This window comes from Mesoplodon bidens (assembly GCF_964165515.1).
Source record: "Mesoplodon bidens genome assembly, chromosome: 13".
Classification (NCBI taxonomy): domain Eukaryota; kingdom Metazoa; phylum Chordata; class Mammalia; order Artiodactyla; family Ziphiidae; genus Mesoplodon; species Mesoplodon bidens.
In genome coordinates this window covers 12,101,999-12,120,761 of record NC_138169.1, presented here as the reverse complement: position 1 = coordinate 12,120,761, position 18,763 = coordinate 12,101,999, and the positions used below count along the sequence as shown (strand labels likewise).

Sequence of the window (18,763 nt, the reverse complement as noted above, 5' to 3'; positions counted from 1 at the left end):
ATGTTTCGTCCATAGCTCACCTTAAGAGACAGATTCCTCAGAAGCCAGGGCTCCTTCTACTTCCCTCTCTCCCCGTTTGTCACCCTCAGACCAAGGAAGGAGGGTGAGCCCCAAGGAGGTAAGTGCTTCTCGCAGCCCATCCGAGGCGGCTAGGCACCCCAAGGGTCCAAGACTCGGCCACTCTGCAGCTGGAATCTTCCTAATGCTGACTCCAGGCATTACCATGAAGGGTAACAAGATGCAGGACCACCACCCTTCACAGCACAGCCAGAGCCAGAGCTGACTGTGAGAAACGGGTGGACAGACTCAGACTGGCAGGGACACAGCCTCAGAGGTTCCCTTGGCTGGGTCATGGGAGGAAGGCTGGCACTGGGGCCCAGAGGCAGGAAGTTCTCCTCTGCAACTCAGAGTAACATGAGATCGGGACTGTTGGAAGCATGGGGGAGCCGGTGCCAGCAGCTGTGTTCTCCCAACAGCCCTGGCCTGGAGACTCCAAAATCAGCATTCTAAGTGAGTCAAAAGATCTGCCTAGGAAAAGCCACTTTGCATACTCACTGGGTAAGCCTTAGGGTTTCTAAGCTCTGGAATGGACCTGCGTGGAGTCTCTTATTGTACAGTTGGGGAAACTGAAACCCAGATAGAGACAGGAAGACGGGATGCAGGTTAGATTTGCATTTGGATTCAAAATCAACAACATGGGCAAGATCACTCACCTTTTGGAGCCTCAGTTTCCTGATCTGTAACATGGGAACGATGATGTCTGCCTCAAAGAGTGCAGTGAATCTTAACTGTGACAATGCAGCTGATGTGCTCAGCAGGGACAAAGGTCATACAGACAATTGGTGACAACACTGAGACTTCAGCAGAGAGAGTCTCATTTCCTGATCTGGAGCCTATTCCAACAGGCTGCCTCTGTTTCTATCATTTGTTAGGATCAAAGAAAATGGGACTGGTCCATAGGGGTCCAGCTAATATTTGGGTTAAACACTTGTTCCCCCACTGAGACTAAAATGCTATTTTTCTCCTTCCTGGGAGATCAGAGAGCAACCTCTCTGCATACAAGGACCAGGACTGTCCAAAAAGACAATAGTGCTTCTAGGGCATCTTAGTATCAGGAGCTGATTTTAATTCAGAACTTTGCTCCTGCCCACAGGCAAGCAGGGAAGCCTCTCCTCTCAGATGCAGATGGGGCAGGCATGAAAAGTGGGGAGCTATGGTGAATCCTTGCAAAACTCTTTGGCAGAAGCAGAGGTCTGAAAGTGCAAGTCTGTGGGTTGTGTTTTTTTTTTTTTTTTTTTCTTTTTTTCAGCAAGCTGGAAATGTTTCTACTCTGGCCAGAATTAAAGTGCAGGGCTATGGTCAAGCCCTCTGAGGTGGCCATGCTGACATTCACTCACGGGATGGCGATGCTCGAAGACAGATGGCTGTTGGGAGCAGCCGCCCAGCATCACGCCAAGGTAAATTCCAAGCACTCTTAGGGCCGTAAGGAAGTGGGGAGTGTGAACTGAAAGGCATTTAGCCACAGCCTCAAAATTAACCATAGAGCCAGAGGATGGAAATGCTACTAGGCTAAGGAGGCAATAAACATCAGAACAACAGCTGTCATTTATCAGGCACTTACTCTGTGCCAACTACTGTGCAGACAACTTGACAAATATGAGCTGATCTAATCTTCACAACCATCTATGACATGAAGCTATTGTTATCCCCATTTTACAGATTAAGGAAACTGAGGCTCAGAGAGGCTCTTGACTTGCTCGAGGTTCGCACACTGCTCAAAAGTAGCAGAGCTGGGACTGGAACCCAGGCAGCTCCCTCCAGGGCCATGACACCCTGCCCCACCCTGCTGTCATTACACATCGATCGGATATGTCATCCCCTTTTTTCTCGTCCAGGCTCACCACGCAGCCCTCTGACTGCCACGCAGGCCCACCCACCGTCATGGAGTGCTTCTAGTCTCTCTGACAGTGATTTCTCTTGACAAATTGATAAATTGGCCTTCTGGTGCTGACGTGTGTCGTGAGTGCTATTTTAGTTTGCTTGATTCAGGGCCTCTACCCTCTGGGCACTGAGATAAGCCAGGCTCTGGAACTTATCCTAACTGATGTCCACACAAGTCTCTTCTGGTACCAGACCCTCCACTGATTCCTGCAGTGGACTCATGAGACACATCTGTGGCTTGTAAACTGAGTTCACGGTTCTGCCCCGGGTCAACCATCCAGCTGGGCTAAGGCAGAGGTTCTGAACCCAACAGTCTTGACACTGGACATTTATGTTGGATGTTACGTGTGCAGTTTTCCAGGGAGAAAATTAATAGATTGCATCCAATTCTTAAAGGGTCCATGGCCTCCTTAAAAATAGTTTTAAAACCCTTATGTAAAGGTAAAGAATAGAACCCCACATTTAGAGACAGGTATCCTACTGGATATTTGAGGAACTTGGTTATCAATTCAGGCATGACAGATAAGCTTGTATACTCTGGAGTGAGAAAGAATCAGATTCAAATCCTGACTCAACTACTCCATAGCTGTGTGACTTTAGGCAATTCTTTGATGTCCCTGGGCCTCAGTTTCTTCATCTATACAATGGGAATAATCCATCTGTACCAATGATTATTGCAAGAACTAAATGATGTCACACATGTGGGTGAGTAGCACATACTGGTGCTCAGTAAACATCACTTATCATTTATCAGAGCATCAACATGTGGACACAGTCTGGCTGTATTAAGGGCAAGGGGTTATTTCCTACAAATTCTAGCACACCCTCCTCTTCCTGAGTTCCCAGGCAATAAAGTTTTGTCTTGGCTGGCGGACTGGTTGGGCTTTTTTCAGGGGCTCCCCTCTGACCACATCTGTGCCCGTTCAGCAAAAGGGGCCTCTAGGCAGAGAAGATTAAACGCCTTCTGAGACCTCAGCTCTTGATCACCAGAAAGTTCCATTTCCTCTCCCAGGAATAACCACTTTGTTGCAAAATTCATGGGAGCAGAATGTAAGCCACTCCAGGCCATGCTCAGCCCAGTTTGAACCCAAATCCATCTTTGAGATGTAAAGGTTATGCGCATTGACCCGCGGTGGGGGAGAAAATTACGAAATTGAATCAGAGATGCCTTATTCACAGTGGCCAGGAAAAACCCTGTGACCAGACTGCTGAGAAGCAGAGGAGAGAAAAAGGCTGATGTTTCCTTTAATGCCCTGCATGCTTGCTTCCCGCTGTCATCCCTACACACCTGCAGGCCTAAAAAGAGGAGGCACATGGGACCAATGACAACAGCCTCCCAATGATGCCCCCTTCTCTCCGAAACCATCCCCAGGGGCATAAGTGCCGCAGGTGGAGGCGGCAGGAGGACGGCGGATGAGGCGTGTTCCGCGCGCATTTCCCGAGTATTTTCGCGGAAGGAAAAGAAGAGGCGCGCCCCGGGCGCGGAGGGCAGCAGGTGCAGCTGCTGGGCACTTACTTGAGGAGAAGTTGGCCTCGGAGTGGACGGGAGGGGTGGAGGGCAGGAAGGTCGCGTGTCCCACGAAGAAGGAGCGGAGCGAGCGCTCGGACAGCAGCGGGGAGCGCTGCTGGGAGGGGATATTCTCACAGCTGCCCACGCTGCTGTGGATCTTGAGGTTCAACGGCTTGCTTTTCTTCTTGGCTCTGAAAGGGAGACGGAAAAAAGAAGAGAGGGAAATGTATCCCTAAGCACACACAGTGAGAGCAGGGGGACCCAATCTCCTCAGCGTGGCCCCCAGTAACCACTCCCCACCTCCATCTGGCCCTGCCACCCTCTCCGGCTCCCTCCCACTGGGCTCCAGCCACATATTTTGTGCTGCTTCTCACCTCCAACCCTTGCCTTATCCTCTTCCCATGGCCTGGGAAACCCTCCCCTTCTTTGTCGGGTCAAGGCCCCATATGTTTTTTTACAACTCTGGTGTCCTCTCCTCCAGGAAGCCTTCCTTGACACCCCAGTCCATCCCAACCAGGGTTGAGTGTTCTTCCTACAGGAAGCCTTCCCTGATCCTCCCCCTTTCCTCCTAGCTTGGGTTGGTGTTCCTCCTCCATCCTCCTAAAATATTCTCTATATATCTCTGTGGCTGCACGTCCCTATATTTTCCAAATTTGTTCTTTTAGGCTCTGTCTCCCAAGTGGACTGAGGGTCTTTGAGGCCAGTGACTCTGTATTGTTCGTTTCTCCATCTTTGGTAACCAGCACGGAGCCTGGCACACAGTAGGTGCTCACGAAATGTTCATTAAATGATCGATCTGGATGAAGACGGCCACTCATAACGCTGCATTTTAATTCTCCATCTTCCAGGCCTGACTGTGAGCTCCCTGAGGGTCGGAACCTGTGGTTTTTGTTTTTGGAGCTCTCAGCCTCTAGCTCGGCCCCAGCTGAATAGAATGTACCTCTCGGGCTGGTTCTGAAACATTTCTCCCCTTCCCCAGGAGTTTAGGTGATCAGTTGAAGAGAGTTTGGTCCAAAATTAACCTCACCGCCTTCCCCCCAACCCCCAACTCCCCCAGTGCCCCAGTGTTCAGGTGTGGCCAGGAGTTGGGCGCCCTCTTGTGGCCAAAGCAAACCTGCCTCGCAAATGTTCACAGATCCGGATGCAGGGCCCAGGAAGGGGTGTTCATTTAAAACTAGAAGCCTCCCACACAGGCGGCCTAAAAGTCACCCTCTCCAGGAGGTCTGCTTCCCCTCAGCTTTAAGGAGTTCAAGTGTGCCTGCAGAGTTGCCCCCCGCAGCGCCTGCGCGGGCAGCCCTGCTCCTCGTCCCCGCGGGGGTCTGCAAGCAAGGCCCAGGAAGGCGCCTCCTGCTAGAGCAGCACACGCTGGCCGGCTCACCCCGAACCGAACCGTGGCTGCAGAAGAGCAGGCAGCGGGGGTGGCGGCATTTCATTCCACACGAGCGTCCAGTGGTGGAGAGTCACAAAGGCGTCTACACAGAGGGAGTGCAATGTAGGAGTTACACTTGCAGGCTTTGGGGTCAGGGAGTCTGGAGCCTGGGTCCTGACTGTGACCTCAGGAAAGTGATCTCACCTATTCGTGCCTCAGTGTCCTCACCTGGACGATGGGGGAAACTACAGCACCTACCTAAGAAGGATGGATGACGATGCTACGGGATCACGTGCTTGGCACGGGGCCCAGCACAGAATGAGGGTTCAGGTGACCTGATGTGAACGTCACTAGGACCAGGTTAAAGTGGCTGTCTGTAGAGCAGGGGCTTAACCTTGAAGAAGCCAAAAACTGAAGCCAAGCCATGTTTTTCACCTGAAACATCCAGCAGCTCCCTCAACCCACCACGACCCTTGGCAGATTAAGAGGATGCAGTCAAACCCTGCAGCAACAGGTACCATGATGATCTCCCAAACACAGATGGCAGCCTTGAGGCACCGGGCCACTAAGTGATGAGGCCAGGTCCCTTGTACAAGAAGAACCAAGTCTATATGTAAAACAGATCACGAATAAGGACCTACTGTAGAGCACAGGAAACTCTTCTCAATACTCTGTAATGACCTAAATGGGAAAGGAATCTAAAAAAGAGTGGACATATGTATATGTGTAACTGATTCACTTTGCTGTACAGCAGAAAATAACACAACACTGTAAATCAACTATACTTCAATAAAGTTTTTTTAAGTAAAATAAAATAAAAAGAAGAAGCAAGTCTAACCCAGCACAGGTGTAACAGTAGCTCAATGCTGCTTCACTCATGGCCACAGAGGGAGCAGAGAAGGGGTGTGTATAAATAAATGTTAGTTGGACAGATGGACGGATGGATGGATGGATGGATGGGTGGGTGGATAGAGGGGAAAAGGGTGAAAAGTGGAAGGATGGAATGAATGAAGGACAGAGAGGATGAGAAGATGAAAGAATGGGAGGGCAAATGGATAGAATGAAAGAGAGAATAAGAAGATGGAAGGATGGGGAAGGGGAGGATGGATGGAAGGAAGAATGGATGGATGGATGGATGGATGGATGGAAGGGTGAAAAGGTCAAAGGATGAAAGGGTGATGGATGGATGGATGTAGTGAAGGAGGAGGGGATGGTAGGATGGAAAGATGGATAGAAAGAAGGGAGGAAGAGAGGACAGGAAGAAGAGAAAGTGGGAGGATGAATGGCTATTTAATCCGAGAAAGTGGAAGGAAATTCTCTATCGCTTCCCACCCACCAAGGAAGTCTTTGTAGACAGGATGTAGGATTCACCTTTACCATCTGTGCTCATTACCCAGACATGCTTGGAGGGGAAAACAGACACAATCGACTGTGTCTGGTGACTGTGACTGTGACTAAAATTTAGTGGATATTTTTCAGTATATCCTGTAGATGCAGTTAAAAAGAACATCCTCTCCATGATCTTCACAGGATATTAGACATCTATTACATAAATGTATTTTTCTGGAAATGGGGCCAATTCTGGGGAAAGCAGCAAAATGAAACACTGGCACGGGCAGCTCCATCCTCTGGGGCTGTATCAGCACTGGGTGGACATGCCGCTTTCTGGAAGGGCTCTCTGACATGGCAGGCTGGACCACAAACTGGGCCTAGGAAAATGTGCTTGTTTTACCAGGGACAGCAAAGGCCTAGTCCAATGTTGGCCTCTAGAAAAGTTCTTCCAACCTTCCTGACTTGCATAGCATATTTGAACGACAAGGATCCTGAGAATTCTCACCTCTTCGCATTGGTTCGTTACTTGCCATCTCCAGCCCACAGGTCTGGACCAAGCCACCTTCCTCCCTCACCTAAGCTACTGCTGCTGCTGTCTGTTAAAATCCTAATCCCACTTTTGTTCCCCTTTGCTTTGTCTTTTTTGTATTGAGGTAAAATTCACATAAAGTTAACCATTTTAAGGTGAGCAACTCAGTAGCATTAAGTATTCACAATGCTGTGCAAACACTACCTCTATTTAGCACCCCAAATATTTTCCTCATCCCAAAAGAAAACCCTCTACCCATGAAACCATTACTCTCCATTCCCCTTGGCTAGAGCCCCTGGCAATCACTAATGTTTTCTGTCTCTAAGGATTTGCCTATTCCAGGTATTTCATATAAATGGAATGAATCATCCAATATGTGACCTTTTGCGTCTGGCTTCTTTCACTTAGTGTCATGTTTTTGAGGTTCATTCATGCTGTAGCATGTATCAAAACATCATTCCTTTTAATGGCTGAATAACACCATCTGACTTTAAATTCTTTACAATGTATTTTCTACCCAGCAGTTAGTGATGTTTAAAAATGGTACATTGTATCATGTCACCCTCAGCTTAAAAACTTCCAAAGGTTTTCCATTGTTCTCCCTTCCCATGGCTTACAAAAGCTTCACAGCACCCTCAACACCCTCTCTCCAACTTCTTTACCGTCACCTTGTCACGCTCTGACTCTGGTCATCTCCCTGGTCCTTGACCACACCAAGTTGTCATCCACCTCAGGGCCTTTGCACATGCTGTCCCTCTGCCTGGGGCGCTATTCCCCATCCTGTTAGTGGAGACCTGCTCACCTTTAGGCATCACTTCCTTAGACACACTGTCCCCAATCCTCAGAACTAGTCAGATCTCTAGGCTACATGTGCTCCTAGCACTATGTGAATTCTGCATTTACTTATGTGGTTACTGAATGTCTGTCTCCCCCATGGCCTGTGTCCCCCACACACATGGGAAGAATGTGTATCCCCAGCACCTAACACAAAGCAGGCATGCCACAGTGGCAGAGCCAAGATCAGATGCCGGGTCCACAGACTCCCAACCACGTCCATGTACCCCAGCTCAGGCTAGGACCTGACATCCTCCATCTGGGGGCGGGGGGTGGCGCGGGGAATTCTAAAGGACTGTGTCCCAGTTTCGATCTGTGAGTCAGGAGGACTGTTTATCAGCATCTTCCCAGTTAATTCTCAAATATGGGCTCCTTGAGGGCGGAGATGCATCTTATTTCTTTCGCCAGCCTCTGGCCACCTCTGTCTGGATCTGGCAGACAGCTCTGTACTCATAAGCCTCCTGATCAATGCCCATTTGCCAGCTAGCCTCTCAGAGCCTTATCCCAAAGGTTGCCAAGGGAAGTCCCAGACTGATGCTTAGGCTTTGCACCGTTTCCTCTCCCCAAAGTCTGCTGGATTTTGAGCTAAGCCGAGCCGCTGGCTCACACGGCCCCTCAGCTTCCTCAAGTGTGGGTTGTGTCCCCTTGCACTTGAAAGCCTTCACCAGCCAAACCCCTCAGCACAGCATTAATGGGGTCTGGGGCATCTGGCCCTGCCGACTGGCAGGAAATGACAGGGCTGGGAACAGGCAGGCTCCTCACAGGCATGGCAGGAGGACAGGCACAAACACACATTCTCACACACCACCCTGGGCAGCAAAGTGCTAATCCAGTAGCCATTTCCCCAAACAGGAAAAAATGCCTGCTGGTCTAACCCGGAGCTGCGTGAGCTGCCCCTCCCTCTCAAACTGGGCCATTTAAATCCTTTGCAGTTGGCCTGATCTGATTACCCAAGAGGAGGTCTCCAGGAAAGACCCTTTCAAAGCCAAAGAATAACACCAGTTCTTGGGTGAGAAGGGGTGGAGGTGAGGGGAGTACTTAGGGACCCTCGGCTCAGCTGCTCGAGCCTGGGGAAGGAGGAGGTTTGGAAAAGCCTAACATTGGGAGGATGTTTTTTGAGAATCCATTGTGGTCCTTGGCCACAGGCAACAACCCTCATTTCTGGCTTAAGCATGCCCAGAGCATGGCAAGAATCAACAGGGGCCCTGGCAAAAAAAGGAGCACTGATGAGTCAGTCAGACAACAGAAGCTGCATTTCCCCAGGTGTGGAGGAACATGCAATGCTTTTAGATGAGACGTGGATGCCACTTTTGTATTTTAAAAGTTGAAATTTGAAATATTGATTTTGTACACCAAATCCATAATTTCATGCAGTTATTTCACGGTATACAGCCTTATGTAAAATACACTAAGAAGAATTAAAAGAAGAGGAAGAAAAGGAAAAGAAAGATGGAGCAGGAAAAGAAAAAGAGGAAGAAGGAGATGAGGAAGAACAAAGGAGATGGAGGAAGAGACACTGGCTGGAAAAAAAATGTCCAGTGAATTCTAGTATAGGTCGCACCAGAGTGGCTAAAATAGAGTTGACGGCACCAGATGTTGGCAAGGATACAGCGCAACCAGAATTCTCAGGAAATTCCGGTGAGACTGTGAATGGGTACAACCATCTGGAAAAACAATTTGACAGTATCTACTGAAACTCAACATATGCTCTGACCCAACAATTTCACCCCAGGGTATTATGTCCTTAACCAAAATGACCTCCCATGTCCACAGAATGACCTGTGTAAGAATATTCATGCCAATGTCATTCATATGGGCAAACACTGGGGAAAATCTCAATGTCCATCAATAGTAGTATGGATAAATACATCGCAGTATACTCATTTATTTGACTACTGCATGACAATGAAAAAGAGGAAACTACTGCTATACTACAATACGGCTGAGTCTCAAAAATACAGTGTTGGGCCAAAAGAGCCAGCCACAAAACAGTTCTACGTTGTATGAGTCCATTACTATTCCATTTACGCTGAGTTCAAGAACAGGCAAAACTAATCTATGGTGAGAGACCCCAGAAGAGTGATTTTCTTTGGGGAGGTTACTGACTGGAAGGGGAACCAAGAATCCTTCTGGGGGCTGGACATGTCCTCTGTTTTGACTGGGTGACGGTCACCTGGGTGGATTGATAAATAAAAATGCATCAAACTGTACACAAAAATTGTGCACTTTACTTCTGAATTAAACTTATGCCTTACAAAAAGTTTTTTAAAACAACAGTAAAAAAAAAAACCAAACAACCCAATTAAAAAGTGAGATTAAAATTAAAAGATTTGGGCTTCCCTGGTGGCGCAGTGGTGGAGAGTCTGCCTGCCGATGCAGGGGACACGGGTTCGTGCCCCGGTCCGGGAAGATCCCACATGCCACGGAGCGGCTGGGCCCGTGAGCCATGGCCGCTGAGCCTGCGTGTCCGGAGCCTGTGCTCCGCAACGGGAGAGGCCACAACAGTGAGAGGCCCGTGTACCGCAAAGAAAAAAAAAATGAAAAGATTTGAATCGACATTTCTCCAAAGAAGATATACAAATGACCAACAAGCCCATAAAAAGATGTTGAGCATTACTAGCCATTAGGGAAATGCAAATCAAAACCACAATGAGCTGCCACTTCACACCCACTAAGATGGCCATAATCAAGAAGTCAAAAAATAATAAGTGGTGGTGAGGATGTGGAGAAATTGGAACTCTTTTCCATTGCTGGTGGGAATGTGCTGCAGCCACTGTGGAAAACAGTCTGATGGTTCCTTCCTCAAGTTAAACGTGGAATTACTATCTGACCCAGCAATTCTACTCCTAGATATATACCTAAAAGAATTGAGAACAGGTGTTCAAACAAAAACTGTACACAATGTTTACAGCAGCATTATTCACAATAAACAAAAGGTGGAAACAACTCCCATGTCCATCAAAAAATGAATGGATAAACCAATTGTGGTCTATCCAGACAACGGAATATTATTCACTATTATGAAGTACTGATTCATGCTACAATGTAGGTGAATCTCAAAAACATGAGCTAAGTGAAAAAAACCACATGCAAAGGCCACATATGACGATTCCATTTATATGAAATATCCAGAATAGGCAAATCTATAGAGACAAAAAGCAGATTAGTGGTTGCCCAGGGCTGGGGACAGAAGGGGGAATGGGAAATGACTGTTTAATGGGTCTGGGGTTTCCATCTGAGGTGATGGAAAAGTTTTAGAACTGGACAGTGGTGATAGTTGCACAAGATTATAAATGTACTTAATGCCACTGAATTGTACACTTTAAAATGGTAAATTTTATAGGATGGATAAACAACAAGGTCCTACTGTATAGTACAGGGAACTATATTCAATATCCTGTGATAAACCATCATGGAAAAATATATGAAAAAGAATATATATGTATAACTGAGTCATTTTGCTATACAGCAAAAATTAAACACAACATTGTAAATCAACTATACTTCAATAAAATTTAAAATAAAAATGGTAAATTTTATGCTATGTGTATCTTACTATAATTAGAAAAAATAATAGCAATAAAAAATAATAGCGATACAGGAAGCATATTTCTCCCCCTTCCTAGCTGTGTGACCTTCATCAAGTCACTTAACCTCTCTGAGCATCAATGTCCTCACCTGTAAAAATGCCTAATGATGCCTCTACCTCACAGGGTTGTAGGAAGCTCCAATGAAATAATGGACTTCAATGCCTCACAGAGTACCTGGCACCTGAGCTAGGGAGCTCTTCTCACATTTGTCCCTTGCCAAGAAATTTCTTTTCCTCTAGACACAGACTGAGGCTCCTTATAGGCAAAGTCTGTCCCATGTGGAAGTAGGTCAGGACTCAAGATCAAGAGAAGATGGATAAGTATCCACGAAGAGGACCAAAGAATTCCTCTTTACCCTGGACTTCTTGCCTCGGGAGAAGCACATGAAGGTCTGAGGACCACACTGACCCATCTCTGGGGTGATGACACCAGACAGGGGAGGCGTGAACCTTCCTGGAAGAAGGGCAGTTACAAAAGGATTTTCCAAGGCATCCAGAGAAAAGGCTCAGCGAGGAATGCTTGCTCAAGGCAGCCCTTTCCCTCCACTGTGTTCTTTCTGGGACCCCTCTAGGCTCTCACCATCAGTGCCTATTATATGCGAAGGGAATCCCTTGGCACCACTCAGATTAATTTTATCACTAAAAGAAGAGAAATACCCACTGCCTCTGACACAGTAGTCACTAGGGAATGGACTTGAGACTGGTTACTTTATGAAATTCTTATTCTACTGGTGTATGAATTCCCTCATTTGCTCTCTAGAATATTCTAGAACTAGAATATAAGCCCTATCTCAATCTTGTTCACCAATGTGAATGCCTGACACATAGTGCCCCCGAAATTATATTCTGGATGAATGCACAAGTTAATATTATCACCAAGCCTCATGGGCAGTTCCATTTTACAGACGAAGTAACTGAGTCCAGAGAGCACCAGGATTCAAACTCCATTTGTCCAAAGCCAGAGCCCAGATCCCCACAACTACATGTGACACTGTCCCAGTCCAGCACCAGGGAGGCGGTTTTCCCCAAAGCTCAGGATCCTGGACCCAGACATCTTCATCATGTACTAGAAGTTAGGATTCAAGGGTTCTCTAAAGGAGACACATGTGGGTTCCTTCCCACCTCAGTCACACAGAGATCTGGACTGGGGAACAGATTCTTGCAAAAACCAAAGCAGAGTTTCCCCAAAGTATAGAACAGCACTGCTAAGGTGCCAGAGAAGAGATACCACCTGCCTCTGTCCTACCAAGCCCAGCTCCCAAGACACAGGATCTGGCTTGGGAGGAAGATGGTTCCCAGGTCATGGAATCTGGTTTGGGGGTAAATGTGGCTCTTAGGAGTGATCCAAGTAACCTCCAAGGGACCTCTGAAGTGTGCAGGCTGGTTTTCTGTGGATGAGGACAGCAGACAATACAATAATGTGCTCATCAAGGCCTGGGAGTCATACAGTCCTGGATGGAGGTTCCACTCCCCCTGTGCGAGCTGTGTGGTCTTGGGCAAGTTGCTTCCCCATTCTGAGCCTTTCTCCTTGTTTTTCAAAGAGGGCTATCACCAAGGTTTGGAAGGGTCACACGAGATAAAAGGGATCTGTGAGGCGTGAGGCCCGGCACCATCCTCTTGGTATGAATCTGTATTGTTTCCAGTCACTTTCCTACTTCATGAAGGCACTTGACGTCAACTCTGTTTTCCTTGTCTCTTCTTACCTCGAATGAGCTCTACCTCAGCTCCTCCATGCCTTCACTCTCCTAGAACCCTATCATATCTTCTCTCTGGCACATCCTTAAAGGCTCAGCTCGAGGATGACCAGCTCTGAGCCCTCCAGAACCATCTGCCTCTATGTTGCCATCAACAGCTCAGCACGTGCATCTGTGTCATGCCCTGAGCACTCACTGCAGTCCAGACACCAGCCCTGCACACACAGTAACCCATGTGATCCTCCCCACAGCCCTGTGGAGAAGGTTCTACGGTCATACCCATTTTACAGATGGGAAAACTGAAGCTCACAGAGATGATATGGCACTTGGTTGCAAATTCAGCACAGGCCACCCAAGCACACTCTAAGTGCAATGCACTGTGTTAGACACCACGGGGCATAAAAAGGAGCCCAACTTCTGTTCTCAGCAGCCCCACCTTGTGTATCACTTCTGCACCAGTACAGACCTGGCCAGAAAACAGGAGTGTGTTCCACACCTGCTTTATGACTGTGGGTATCTCACCAAAGCACAGCAGGAATCTCAAATTCAGGTGTGACCCACCAGAAATCGTCTTTCACTGGAAGTAGGTCATTCAGGCTGCCTTGTACCCTGGCTGGGTGTGCAAAATGTAAGAAACCCTGAGTTATGCCTGGGGCATTGTTCTCCTTTTGTACTCTGGAAGCTGCCTGCTGGTCTGAACTGGGCAGATCCAGCCAGATTCTTCTAGTCCAGAGGTTGACAAACTATGGGCCAAAGGTGGGCCAAATCCAGCTCTCAGCCTGCTCTTGTAAATAAAGTTTTATTGGAACGCAGCCATGCCCATTCATTACACATTGTCTGTTAATTCTTTAGCTTGACAACTGCAGAGTTAGTTGCAGCACAGACTGTATGGCCCACAAAGGGGCCCTTTACCGAAAACGTTTGCCACTCCCTGTTCTAGACTCCCTGTCCACAGATGTTAATCACACACAGAAAATAAAATAAAAAAATCCTGACAAGAACCAGAGTCTGCTTGGGATTTATTTTCCCTCAAGTGACAGCGTCTCTCTTGACCTTTGCATCTAAATAATGAACACTCTGCCTTCCTACTCCCTTCTCTCCCTGTGGCCCCGTCATGGTGGCCTGAATCATCCAGGGTCAGGCAATGGCCACATCCCTGAGTGGTAAGACTAAAGCCGTTTGCCTAAATCTGTGTTGTTCTATACAGTAGCCATAGCCACACGTGGCTACTAAAATTTAAATTCAGTAAGATAAAATTTTAAATCCTGTTCATCAGTCTCAAATTGCCACAATTTAAATGCCCAAAAGTCACATGTGGCTGCTGGCTACCATGTTGGACACAGCAGATACAACACATTTCCATCATCACTGAAACTTCTTCTGGACTCTGCTGCTCTAAACAACCCTGTTCCCGGCATTACAGGGTGAGGTGATCACTGTTCTGCTATTGGAGCATCTGCTCCGTCCCATCTCTCTCTCCTCTCTGATTTTCACCCTTCCTCTCCCAACAGTAAAATTAACTGCTTCGCAAAAAGACTGGAAATAGCTAAAACATGCATCATAGGGGGCTGGTCCATTAAATGGTATTAAATGGTAACTCCATTTGATGGAGCTGTGTAGGGATTTAAAAGAATCGGGATCGCGAGAACACCAATGTTTATTATTAAGTGAAGGAAAAGGCAAAACAATGTAGACAATTAGGTGCAGATCATTACTGTTTGATTCCACTTATATGACATACCTAGAATAGCCAAATTCATAGAGTCACAGCGTACAGTGGTCGATGCCAGGGGCCGGGAGGTGAGGGTGGGGTGGGGAGGGGGAATGGGGACTTAGTGTTTAATGGGCACAGTTTCAGTTTAGGAAGGTGAAAAATTCGGGAGATGGATGATGGTGAGAGCAGCACAGCAATGTGGGCGTCCTTAGCACCACTGAACTGTACAGTTAAATATGGCTAGGATAGTATGCTTTATATTATGTGACTTTTACCACAGTAAAGAAACATTAAAAAATAATAAATAAATAAACAATGTATACAGTATGACCTCATTTGTGTCTTTAAAAGATACATATTAGGACTTCCCTGGTGGCACAGTGGTTAAGAATCCACCTGCCAATGCAGGGGACATGGGTTCGAGCCCTGGTCCGGGAAGATCCCACATGCCGCGGGGCAACTAAGCCCGTGAGCCACAACTACTGAGCCTGCGCTCTAGAGCCTGCGAGCCACAGCTACTGAAGCCCGCGCACCTAGAGCCCGTGCTCTGCAACAAGAGAAGCCACCGCAATGAGAAGCCCGCGCACCGCAACGAAGAGTAGCCCCCGCTCGCTGCAAGTAGAGAAAGCCCACGCGCAGCAACGAAGACCCAATGCAACCAAAAATAAATAAATAAATAAATAAAAATTTTTAATGAAAAAAAAAAGATATATATTAATGAAAAACATGCTGGACTCTAGCAATGAAGGAGGCAGACAAGAACCACGCTTTCCCTGGGCTGGTATCCTGGTGAGGGTACAGACAAACAGATGAAATAATAAGGGAATACTGGTTAATAATAAGAGCAACATGGAGAATTAGAATCAGAGGATGTAGTGACTCGGTGGTAGTGCCTCTCTGGAGACATGGCATCTAGGCTGAGACCTGCATGTCGAGGAGAAGCCAGCCTTACAAAGATCTAGAGGGAGAGGGGACCAGGCAGTGAGGGAAGGTCAAGGCCAGGGCAGGTCACCTCACAGGGAGGGAGGAGAAGAGAGACAGTGGGGGCACTGTGAGGAGAGGGGGTTTGCTTGTGAGGGCGATGGGAACCTGCTGGAGAGGTTTACGAAGGAAGGTGATGCACCCTGATTCTGTTCTTAAGAGATGGCTCTGCCCAGTGAGTAGAGAGTTGACCCGTGGTGGAAGCAAGAATGGGATGAGGGGATCCGGACAGGAGGCTGTTGGAGGCCCCCAGGCAAAAGATGGTGGTGCCTTGGACCAAGGTCTCAGTCACGGAGGTGGAGGGAGAGGAGGTATTTGGGACTCAGCTCTCCCGGGACTTGCTGGCCAATTCACCGTGAGGAAGGTGAGAGGAAGAGACGGGAGATGCTTCCTAAGTCGGTGCGTCATAGGGACCCCCCGTCTTAGATGGATACACTCACGTCTAAGGTTTTAGGAGAGGCAGTTGGCAGCCCGGGATTTCCAGAGTAGGTACTTTGTTACTTTTAGACTTTCCTTTGGCTTTTGAACTTAGTAACAGGAGTATTCTTCTATAATAATAAAAGGTAATCTTTAAATGGCATGCTGTATTTTTTGCTTGAATTTCTCCTCTTTGTTTTATTGAAATGAAAAAAAATACTCTAGAAAACAGAGGTATGGGCATGGAATACTGTGCACAATTGTTACTTAATATTTCAATGATGTTTCATTATTTTTTCAAATTTTAAACTGAAGATCAAATTTGAGATGGGTTTTTGTTTCCCAAATGGCTGGTACCAGTCAACTGGTAACTGGTATCTCAGATTTAGTCGACAGATATTAAAATGTGGTAGTTTATAGATTCCTAGAAATTAAACATATATATATGTTTAATTATACAATATTATGTTTTTATATAATATTAATTATATATAATATTATATAAATTGTATGGATGGTATGTATTTGTATATTATATATTATACAAAATTAAACATATATGTTTATACTCTTTGTATTTTTATATTTTATATATGATATATAATTAAACATATATGTATACTTTTAAATCTTTATATATTACATATGATATATAACTAAACATATATGCATACTTTTGTATCTTTATATATTATATATAATTAAATGAATACATTATATATAAATATATGTTATATATGAACATATATATATATAAATATGCACTTGAAAAACATAAAATGTCTTAAGCACAGATACATAGTATTTTTTTTTTAAGGTTAAACTTTGCTCAGTAACAGATCAGCTCTCAATATCCAACAGACTTTCTACTAAGACTTAATTTCAGGAAAGAGCAAACTGTCCTCATACACACATTCCCCTCCCATCGACTAAGACACGCTTCAGATCCGGGATGAGTACAGGAGACAAAAAATGATCAGAAGAGGAAAGGAAAGATGTTCCGGTTGCAGAGGTCAGCAAACTTCCGGTAAACAGCCAGAGAGTAAATATCTTTGGCTTCACAAGCCCTATGCTCTCTGTTGCAATTACTCAACTCTGCCCTTGTAGCGCAAGCTCAGTCACAGACAACAGGTGAGTGAATGGGCAGGGCATGTGCCAATAAAGCTATCCATATAAATAGGCCCTGGGCCAAATGTGGGCCGCAGCTTGCCCACCCCTGTCCTAGTAGGGCCTGGACTTACCTGAAGGTTAGAAAATTGAAACAAACCAGCCCTTTGGTTTGTTTCACCCTTGAATCCCACTTCCCATCGCCTGGCTCACCCCAAGAGCTTGCCACCCTGCCACCTGGACTTTATTTGGTGTTTTTCCTTTCTTCATCCTGACCCCACCCCTCCTGGGTTTAGCTGGGTCTTGTCATAGATCCTAGACATTTCTTCAAGCTCCAGCCACAGTTTTGGAATACACATCTGTTTTTCTAATTATCTGATGAACGTGGACCCGTCCCACCCATTTGGAAGCACCAGAAGGACAGGGAGACAGGGATCGTGTCTGACTTGCTCTTTGTGGATCCCCAGGGCCCAGTACGGGGCCTGGCATATAGTGAGAGCTCAATTAATGAAATGAATGTCTGAAAGTCCAAGTGAGCCCACTGTCTCATCACCTGAATGTTCGGGGGCTCCTCCTGAAAGTGAGTCGGGGGCAGGGGTAGCCTTCCAGTGCACCCACTTTGCCTTGATGCCGGGGGTGGGGGGGCACCAGGCTGGTACCCACCCTATATATTTATTTCTAATCATTGGCATTTGTTGCATGGGGTGGCTGTGGGAGTAGTTAGCCTGCAGGAAAGGTAAGAGCCCAAATCAGCCACCAGGGCGGGGGCAGGGTTTGAGTTCTAGTACTCATGGGACTGCTGATGTCAGCATTAAGATTGGTCTCACTGAGATGCTGCGGGTCAGACGCTGTGTTCTGTACACTTTATCTCATTGGACTTGGAACAATTATTACCCGCATTTTGCAGTGAAGGTAACTGGGGTTCTCCACAGCTAATGTACCCAAGACACAACTCAATAAAGGCTCAGAGTGTGATCACAGATTTAACTGACTTCAAAGCCAATTCCTAATTGCTTTGTCAATTCCACTGTAAGAGCTGACGGTATATATTCCCATTTTACAGCAGTGCCTGTGCAGACCTGGAGCTGTCCAAGTTGTTGATTTCAGAGCTGGCCAGGGACAACCAGTTTCACACTTGCAAACTGGGCATCTTGCTGGTCTCGGCCAGTTTCTGACCTGGACACGGACAACACTGCTTCTGCCCCACGGGAATAATCCAGAAGCCCACGGCTCCCTCTCCAGCCTCCCCCACCCCATCTGAGCTCACCCAGACAGCCATCCTCAATTCTGCCTTCCAGGCCTGATCTGTGCCGGCATCCAGGCCCACTGATTTTCCTGTATCCCTGTGATTAGGAACTAATCTTATATTTTTGTTCCCAAACCCATAAATCAGTTACAGACCAAATATTTACACAGGCCATCATTTCCGACCAAACCAAGGCTCATGACAGCCCTCATTATTAAAAAGGATGACTGATTTTAGGCAGAGATTTCACAGGCATGTGGCTGGATGTTTTCTTTTAGGTTTCCTTCCCCCTCCCCTGGCCTGAAGAAAAGACAATTTCCAAGATAAATTGGTGCAAAGGTCTGCTCTTGCTGTCTCCTTGGGGCCAGTAGGATGTGGGCAGGCTTCCATAAGCCCAAAAAGTGATGGCTGCTGTTGGCTTCTTCTCCCTTCTCTTGGCCTCCCCCTGGGCAGGGAATCATTTAACTAAACATACCCTAAAATCAGAAACCCTAAAGGAG

At 46.8% G+C, this 18,763-nt stretch overlaps 1 protein-coding gene across 1 annotated transcript in view; it reads right to left on the bottom strand.

Annotated features, from left to right (window-relative positions):
• The window catches only part of KSR2 (kinase suppressor of ras 2), a gene marked incomplete at both ends in the record, with an annotated part of 400,411 nt that overhangs the window by 163,213 nt on the left and 218,435 nt on the right, over positions 1-18,763 (bottom strand). The window contains one exon of the mRNA XM_081251970.1: positions 3,458-3,642. Within this exon, the coding sequence (XP_081108096.1) occupies positions 3,458-3,642 (185 nt within the window). The remainder of the gene's footprint in view (positions 1-3,457; positions 3,643-18,763) is intronic.